At 44.7% G+C, this 10,000-nt stretch overlaps 1 protein-coding gene across 8 annotated transcripts in view; it reads right to left on the reverse strand.

Annotated features, from left to right (window-relative positions):
• The window catches only part of LOC122267424 (DIS3-like exonuclease 2), a 201,877-nt gene that overhangs the window by 53,308 nt on the left and 138,569 nt on the right, over positions 1-10,000 (reverse strand). Inside the window, exon 2 of one of the 8 annotated variants that reach the window (XM_086530367.1) lies at positions 5,008-5,488. The exons of 6 other annotated variants lie outside the window; for them this stretch is intronic. In XM_086530367.1, coding sequence (XP_086386493.1) covers positions 5,008-5,051 — 44 coding nt within the window. In that variant the 5' untranslated portion in view covers positions 5,052-5,488. Of the gene's footprint in view, positions 1-5,007; positions 5,489-10,000 lie in introns of those variants that run through there. One more of the 8 variants, XM_086530368.1, reaches the window with a different exon arrangement.

Raw genomic sequence — 10,000 nt, forward strand, 5'->3', positions numbered from 1 at the left:
TGGGGGCAATAGCGTGCAATGCCACGACGAGGGCGTAGCATCAAAGGCATATCATTTAATACTCAGTCGAGTCGATGGAACAGAATTAATTTTTAAGTTGATTATGAGAGCAGTTTTGTCGCAGTAGTTAAAGCTATAATGTTGATATCAAAGGAAGAATACAAAGGGACAATAGGCATGGTGTTTGTATTATATATTTTGATGCTGAGGGAGGTTTATATATCAATACTATTAATAACATCGGGGATAGTTGACATAATATTATAAACGGAATTATTGAGTTAATAGCAGAAAATTCGAAATAAAAGAATGAGGATAGAAAAGAGTAATATAAAGAGAAAGAGGAAGAGGAAGAAAAAGACGAAGAACATATGCAAGACAAAACAAGGAAAATCATACAACGGAAAGGAGAAAACGAGAAAAGAGGAGAAAGAGAAAACACCCAATAACATTCTGTCATAAGAACATAAACAGCAGCTGTCTAGTACCTTCACTAAACGAAAAGTGTTATGTTAGCAAATAAAACTTAGAATTTATGTAGCCGACTGGGGGAGATTTTTTTTATGAATGGTCTATATAATCTCACAAATCTTAGGGATGAAAATATTCCATAGAAGTTACGACCTGGTTGACGGCAAAGAGTTTGGACTTTATCATCCAAAAAAAACAACTAATTAATGAAATTATTGCTAGTCTAAACCGAACGTGCTTAACTAGGGTGGATGGTGATATTATGCTTCTATAGCCAGTGATGAAAATAACACTATTTCTAGGACAACTAATGTGTAACCTGATCTAACCTAATCTGATTTTGTTATACAAAATAGCAAATCATAATAAATCGACACCGATACCTAATAATGCAGCACCAACGACCTAAAAAAAAAAATAAAAAAAATAAAAAAAATAAATAATAAACAAAAGAACTAACAAGAACAACAACAACAAAACAAACACATGCCGAAAACAAAAGCAAAGCGAAACCCATCATCGTGGCCTTAATATCGACGACAAAAGAAACCAGATAACAGAAACAGCAGCACCGCCTGCAGCAGCAACGAGTGCAACAAAAGCAGAAAACAACAACAACAGCAACATGCATCCTTGGCTGGAGAAAGATCGAGAGGTGGCGTTGCGGCCGCTTGCATGGGTCTCAGGCGGGTGGGCGTGCGGGCGGGTGAGGGGGGGTGAGGAGGTGAGAGGGTGAGGGAGTGAGGGGGGTAAGGGGGGTGAGGGGGTAAGGGGGGTGAAGGGGTGAGGGGGGTGCGTGGGGTGAGGTGGTAGGGGGGATGAGGGGGGCGAGGGGGTGAAGGGGGAGAGTGAGTAGGGGGGTGAGTGAGTAGGGGGGTGAGTGAGTAGGGGGGTGAGGGGGTGAGAAGGGAAGATTCGCTGGACACGAGCCAATGCTATCGTGGGTAAATACAGGATGAGAATGAGAAGGGATAGGGGGAGGAGGGGTAATGGGAGGAGGAGGAGGAGAAGGAGTAGGGGAAGAGGAGGAGGAGGAGGAGGAGGAGGAGGAGGAGGTGGAGGAGGTGGATGAGAAGAAAGAGTATAAGAAGAGAGATGAATAAAGGAGGAGAGAGAGAGAGAGAGAGAGAGAGAGAGAGAGAGAGAGAGAGAGAGAGAGAGAGAGAGAGAGAGAGAGAGAGAGAGAGGGAGAGAGAGAGAGAGAGAGAGAGAGAGAGAGAGAGAGAGAGAGAGAGAGAGAGAGAGAGAGAGAGAGAGAGGAGAGAGAGAGAGAGAGAGAGAGAGAGAGAGAGAGAGAGAGAGAGAGAGAGAGAGAGAGAAGAGAGAGAGGAGAGAGAGAGAGAGAGAGAGAGAGAGAGAGAGAGAGAGAGAGAGAGAGAGAGAGAGAGAGAGAGAGAGAGAGAGAGAGAGAGAAAGAGAAAGAGAAAGAGAGAGAGAAAGGAGAGAGGTCGAGGAAAAGAAGGAGAGAAGGGAGAGAAGAATGGGTGAACAAAGCGCAACCACTAATCGCAGACGATGTGGGACAGAAAGGCCTATGCATATAGATAAGGCAAACAGGTGAGAAGGATCAAGGCCAATCCGGGAACAGTTTGGTCTTAGCTTCGTCATGATTCTGGTCTTGAGTCGATGTCATGCGCCTTTTTCCAACTTCGGTTGACAGGCTCTCAGCAAGCGAGCCACTGCAACTTCGCTTTCCCTTTCGCGCCGCCAATAAAATATTTATTCTAACGAAATTCCATGTTCATGCCACTACAAAATCTCGATTCATGAGTTAAAAAGTGGATATCATCTTAAAAAAAAAGACTTATAGCCACAGAAATTTCCACGATATATCATTAAAATCACGCCCAATTCAAGTCAAAACACCTAAAGCCGCTCCAGTAATTCACAGGACTTACATAGGATTCAGATTTGCCGTTTAAAGTCTACGGGAAATATTGCCACACTTCAGTTAGATTCCTATTTCCATGCATTTACGGATGCGCATGTGCACATTCAGACATACGCACGTAACTATACACTTATATACATGAATTCTAATATAACCAAATACACACGCACACAGTCACATGCACATGCGAACACACGCTTATAAACAGACACACCTACACATATAGAAAAGGAAAAAGTCAGTGTCTCTTTAAAGGTTTCACGGTCTCACTCTCCCCAAACAAGACACTTCATAGAAAGCTTAAAAAAAAAAAAAAAAAAAAAAATCCGAACTATGATCTAAGACCTCCCCCACACCAAGCCGGCCCCCCCCCCACCCCCTCCCTTACTTCTTCGTGTTCCACTTATTTTCCTCTTTCCACCACGCCAAAGAGGTAAAAGGCTACGGGCCGGGCCCTCAAAACCAGCGCATCTGAGAGGCGTCACTTTTGCTTTTCACTTTCTATTCACCGCATTGCACATGAGGCTGATGATGATGATGGCGATAGTGATGAGGTGATGAAGAAGAGAGTGATGTATGTGTTCTTAGCCTTTCTATTCTGACGATTGTGGTCACTGAGCGATAGGGATACTGTATTTCTTTCGATTTTTTTTTTGTCTTTTAATACTAGCACTGTATATCTTACTGCATTTCGTTCTTATTAATAGTAGTGGCGATGATAATGCGTATGCACTCCTAATTATTGCTGAATATATGCATGTATATATGTATATGTATGTCTGCATGTATGTTAATGTATATCTGTATCTATGTGTATGAATATAAATATTTGTATGTATATACGTGTACTGCATACACACACACACACACACACACACACACACACACACACACACAAAACACAAACACATACAAAACAAATACAAACACATACACACCACCGTGAACAAGTAACGACAACCAGAGAAAATTGTGTGCCCTCTTTTCTACCCCCCCTCCCCCCACACCATCCTTACCCTTCCCCCTCTCTCCTCTCTCCTCACCTTCCTCCTCCTCCTCCCCTCTCCCTCTCCTCTCCCACATTTAGCTTGTCCTATCACCTTTAAGACAATTCATTTTCCTTCGGTGTGTCTCCTTCTCTCACCCTCTCTCTTGGCGTCAAGGTCAACATGCTCTGGGTGCCTGTCAGGGAGCGCGGCCGCAGGATATGAGGAATACTTTGATGGGGGAAGTAATATCGAAGATCAGGCGTCTGGACACTTCCTTTGTTTCAGTGGCGGAGGGGGGGGGGCTTCTCTTGCTGGTCCGATTGACGGGGAGGGGGGGGGGCTTCTCTTGCTGGTCCGATTGACGGGGGGGGGGGGGGGCTTCTCTTGCTGGTCCGATTGACGGGGAGGGGGGGGGGGCTTCTCTTGCTGGTCCGATTGACGGGGAGGGGGGGGGGGCTTCTCTTGCTGGTCCGATTGACGGGGAGGGCTCCACTCTTGGATGCCTCCCACCTTGTCTCGGGTTTTAGCTTTTTCGTTTATCTTCTTCTTGTTCGGGCTATGTTGCTGGGCCTTCCTCGCTTTAAGAAGCGCGCGGGTAGCAACATCTCAGTGTGCGGGTGCTGTAAATCCGCACACACACATACACACACACATTACTCACTCAGACACACACACACACACACACACACACACACACACACACACACACACACACACACACACACACACACACACACACACACACACACACACTTCCCTACCCGCTGGCGTCCGTCTTGAGAGGCTTCAGGTCTACATAAGGCAACTCTCCTCCAGCAAGTGAGGCCACTTCTGGGTGTCTCGTGCCTCCTCCCTCTTCCCCTCTTCACCCTTTAGCCCTCCCTTCGTCCCGCGTTTCCCCTTGCTTTGGCGGCTCTCTCTCTCGCCCCCTCTTTCCCATCCTCTTTACTCTTCACCTTGGTTGTGTAAGGGCTTCGGGTAACTGGTATTTCCCCTTGTTTACCCTCGCCTTTGGTGGCCTCGGCATCAGAGGCCGGAATAACAAGGATGAACACGAACCAAAAAGGCAAACTCCGAAGGGAGTGAACTTTTTTGGAGTACATTATGTATCAAATATAAGAGAATCGAACGGGTATATCAAAATAGGTATTAATTATTTCAATCAAAATTAATGGTTTCCTGACCTTACCATTAGCAGATATCAATCAATAATGATTATACAATGCAATTATAAAAAGGTAAAGATAAAAACCACTTCTGGCCATTACGACGGTGGTAACAGCCGTTCTAAATACAATAGTGATGATTAGCATGATAACTATAATATTAGTGATAATGATGATGGTGATGGGGATGAGATGGTGATGAGGAGGGACTGAGAGGTAATGTTGATGACAATCATAAATGCAGTAACAGCAAAAACAGCCATGATTATAGTAGCAATAAAACAGCTGAAGTTTTTATTCTCCGTAAACATCAAAAGTATCCCATTAGACAATCATTCTCATTATTTCTACTAGAATCTCGTTCGGCGTAAGAAGCAGCAAACCTAAAAGCTGATCATGACCTAAAGAACAGGCTAGGAAAGAGTACTTGTCAAGCGACGACATCACTACAGAAAAATAGAAAAAAGAAAAACACATTTGTCCTCATTACTTTGAATACCTGCAGCAGATGCAGGAAGACACGGCGAGGTACATGCTGGACACGACGAAGGCGACGCTGACGAAGGTAAGGCTGCGCAGGTGTCCCTCCAGGAGACAGACCAGCGTCGACTGGGCGGCAGGTGTGAACGGCAACGTGTGATAAGTACAACCTTTACTCGTATAAAAGTCTACATCTTTTCCTGACGTCTGTCTATTTTTTCGTCGTCATGATCATATTCGACTCCTTCAAGGAGCAACAACTCTCTGCTGAAGGCGATGGCAGTGACGTCCACGCCTTTGCAGACCGAGTTTGAAGTCACTGGCCGGTGTCGCCATCTCTCGTTTCGGCCTTTAAGTTCTCATTCAAAAGTATCGTGCACTGACAAACACAAGAAGGACTATCGTGCACATGCCCCATAAAATATCGTACTTATCGTTGGGGCTCTTACACAGACACCTTTCCTGTGGCGAGGTTCATTTCGCATTTCAAACTGTGAGGGGAAAGACTGATATGGTGACTGCTACGATAAACACATCCTGACAAAATGATCTGTTACATTCCTATTAAAAAAAACGACGGCTAGATTCACATTTTTTTTCTCGCTCTCCAAATTTGCGTTGGCAAAGTTAAACACTTTAAGTCAAGTTCTTTTCACTTTCTCCGGCGTATCAGTCTGTGCGTCTTTTAGTTTACACGCGTATGATGCATGATCAAACAGAAAATATAATTAGTTCTCAGTTGAATACGTATTCTGCATATGACAGCCTAAAATCACACACACACACACACACACACACACACACACACACACACACACACACACACACACACACACACACATATATATATATATATATATATATATATATATATATATATATATATATATATATTCATTTACATTTACAACAATAAATCCATAGATAAGCAGCTTGATACAAGAGATAAATTTCATTGTTCGGTGGTGCCATCGGCGACAGACTAAGTGCCGAAGGAGGTTCTTTAGTGATGATTTCAAGGAGGAAGAGGAAGTGGAGGGGGGGGGGGATTGGGGGGCGGGGTTGTTGGTATTTTAAATCCTGTTTCATAATTATGTCTTACGATTTATATGTTTGTTTTTTTGTGCCATTTTAAGCGCCAGTTCTTCAGGTAATGTTTCATCAATTAATAAATAGTCAAAGGAAAGGCGTTACACTCCAGATCATAGGGAAATACCCCCGAAGGATTATTTTCGGCACAAAAAAAAAGAAAAAAAAGAAAAAACAAAAGAGAACTGCACGCGATACTCGCCGAAGCTCTGGTTTCACGCTTGCGAAAAACGTTCTGCTGAGATCCGAGTCGAGTCGTACGAAAGCACAGGAAGAGACATGCCGTGACGTCTTTAAGGTTCTCAAAGACCCGGCCAAGACCCACATCTCTTGTCTTACACCGGCCAGGTCGCATTACCCCGGTATGACGCACCCTGTACCCCGCACCCTGTACCCCTCCCCTCCCCTCCCGATGAACCCTGTACCCCTCCCTCCCTCCCCTCCCGACGCACCCCGCACCCTGTACCCTGTACCCTCCCTCCTCCCGACGCACCCTGTACCCCTCCCCTCCCCTCCCGACGCACCCCGCACCCTGTACCCCTCCCCTCCCGACGAACCCCTCCCCCCTCCCCCCTCCACCTCATCCCCCCCTTCCCCAGGCTCCTCAACTGGCTTCTACCGAACCCGCGTCTACAGAGGCACGTTTATACACTCAAACCACATCACATCCAATGAATAACTTAATTCAGTTATGTAAATGATACCAAAATCGTGATCACTACAAGGCTACATGGCTAATGGAAATGTGTCCATACTTGAACACACGAGACAAACAAGCTTACGCACATTTTTTTTGTTGTTGTTGTTGTTGTTTTTAATCAATTATACAATTAGATGCAAGTTCCGGAGAATCGTGGTAGGATTTTGTGGGTATCGCCAGAAAGCCAAAACAAAACAGCTTGATCTTCTTTTTTTTAACGAGCGTAACATGAACCCTTCATCAAATATCCATCCGCACTGTCAAAAAAAAAGAAAGAGAAAAAAAATTGAAAACAAAAACAACTTCTCTCTCTCCATTCTTTATTTTGTCTGTCCCTGGCGCTCGGTAGCCATGTGTTTTTTTTATTCTGCTTGTTATTATTTCATCCAGGAAGTTATTTTGCCGTTGAGGGAATCTTCTTCCTCTTGACTCACTTGTTTACTGGCTTCCCTCTTCCATGATGGTGATGATGGTGGTGATGATTATGATGATGTTGGTGGTGATTATGATGGTGGTGATAATGATGATAATGATAATGATAATAATGATGATGGTGACAATTCTAGTGATGATGATATGATAATGGTGGTGGTGTTGATGATGATGATGGTGGTGGTAGTGGTGGTGATGATGGTGATAATGATGATGATGGTGATAATTGTGGTGGTGATGGTGATGATGATAATGATGGTGATGATAGTGGTGGTGATGATGATGATGGTGATTATGATGGTGATGATGGTGACAATGCTAGTGATAATGATGATGATGATAGTGATGATAATAATGATGGTGACAATGCTAGTGATAATGATGATGATGATAGTGATGATAATAATGATGGTGACAATGCTAGTGATGATGGTGGTGGTGATGATTATGATGATGATGATGGTGGTGATGTTGGTGATAATGATGGTGATCATGATGATGATGATAATGATGGTGACAATGCTAGTGATGATGGTGGTGGTGATGATGATAATGATGGTGGTGGTGGTGATGGTGATAATGATAATGATAATAATGATGATGATGGTGACAATGCTAGTGATGATGATGGTGGTGGTAGTGATGGTGATGATGATGGTGGTGGTGGCGATGATGGTGATAATGATGGTGATGATGATGATGGTGTGTGTGTGCGTGTGTGTGATGCCCTTCTTACACTGACGAATGGGATTTCCCTCTCCATTCCCTTTTGCATTCTTCTTTATCACGACCTCCCGTGCCTCCACAATCTTATGTTCCAATCCCACTCTGTGCCACTCCTCCTTTCGCCGAGTCTTCGAACTTCTCCCAAAGGACTTCACTATAAAGGGCAGCGGAGACAACTGCCCATTACTCTCACTAATTCAATTTCCGGTTTCTTTTCTCTTATCCATGTTCATTGTCTAAACTTTTTTTCCCCCTCCTCTTCCTATCTACGAGCTTCTTCCTCTTACGCTCTCGCTCTCTGCCATTCTCTTTCTCTTTCTCTCTCTCTCTCTATCTCTCTCTTTCCTTGCCATCTTTTTTCCCCCTTGGTTTCCTTCTCCACGTGACACTCACCCTTTTCTCTTGACTAACTCATCTCTCTCCCCTTCTAACTTTTCCTATTTTTCTCTACCCTCTTTACCGTCGTTCCCTCCAGTTCCTCTTTCTCTTTCTCTTCCCTCTTTATCAAATTCGCGTGCTCCTCCTTTTCCCCCATTCGCTCTCTCTCCCCTCCCCCCTCCCCTTCTTCAATGAAGTCCTCCTCTCCTCGTCACTCCGGTCTTAACTTAGCAATCTTTAATGAAGGTTTTTATCGCCGTCTGCCCCGCTGGCTCTTCGCGTCCCAGGACCCTTATCTCGGCCTCTTCCAAGGGCGTCCATCCTCTGCAGTGCATCTCACCATAGACAGTTTGTTGCGGATACCTTACAGTTATAATCCTCGTGCGATTAGTCTTATCGCGTCAGAGAGGGGGAGGGGGAGAGGGACAGGGGGAGATGGGGAGAAGGGAGAGGGAGAGGGGGAAAGGGGGAGAGGGAGAGGGGGAGATGGGGAGAAGGGAGAGGGGAGTGAGAGAGAGGGGAAGGGGAGAAAGGGAGAGGGGGAGATGGGGAGAGGGGAGAGGGGAAGGGGAGAGAGGGGAGCGAGGGAAAAGCGAGTGAGAGTGAGTGAAGAAAGGAGAGAGGGGAGCGTGGAAGAGAGGGAGAGGGAGAGGGTGAGGGAGAGAGGAAGAAGTAGAAGGAGAGATCCCACACACCGGCCTCTCTTAGTCGGTCCACTTCCAGCCGTAAAATTCGCAGGTTTAAACCTCCATCTCCCCCTCCCCTCCCCTCCCCTCCCCGCCCCTCCCCGCGTATATACTTTGGCTAAGCAAACGAGACTGTAAATGCAAACCCCGAGGCGAGAGAAAATTGCGTGGCGTTCAAAAGAGTACTCGGGTCTTCAAGATGAACTGGGCCTACTTTGAGTTTAATATTATTTTTCAAAATTCTTCTCTTCCGAAAAGCGTATAATATATTCTCTGTCGGATTTCTGGAAGACGTTTAAGTAACACCTGGAAGCACTTTACTTATTCTGGTCCTGGAAAGATCGCTCGCAACTTTCCACTACGCAAAAGTACCGTGTAATTACGGACCGCATGTGATCGCAATTTTTCTTTGATATTTAATTCCATTTTTTGAATCTCCCTTTCGCCACCAAACCTCCTTTTCTTCATTTCCATTACCTCTTCCGTACTGTACTACGCTTTCTTTAACGTCAATATTCTCTCACTTTCACAATCTCTCCAATTATGCACTAAACCTACTTTAATGGCAAAGTGATTATATATCGAGAATTTCAGCAATAATTATAACAAAGTATCAAAAGTATGTAAACCCAGATATCGGATGTCAATAATTGCTCACACTTCTCCTCAGCGCCGAACAAATCAGAAACAGAGCGCTATTACAGATTCAGAACAAGGAATCGTAGGTTTGATTGCCAACACGGAGCCAGTCTGAGGGAGGCGGCGCTGCATCGGAGTGACGTAATTACGTGTGATTTGTATAGTTCGTCGGGGATAATGGCTGCCATTGCAACGCTTTCGGTGAATCTGTCCGACTTTTTAAAAAATTCTAAAGGTCATGTTAGCTCCTTTTTATATTTTTTGTTAATATAACCTAAATGTACGTCCGAAATCTACTTCAAAGAACTCAAACATTTACTCCGCACACAATTATTCTCAACAAAGTCGCAACA

Source organism: Penaeus japonicus, unplaced genomic scaffold (genome assembly GCF_977035675.1).
Source record: "Penaeus japonicus unplaced genomic scaffold, GWHDUDI00000001_assembly GWHDUDI00000033, whole genome shotgun sequence".
Lineage (NCBI taxonomy): Eukaryota > Metazoa > Arthropoda > Malacostraca > Decapoda > Penaeidae > Penaeus > Penaeus japonicus.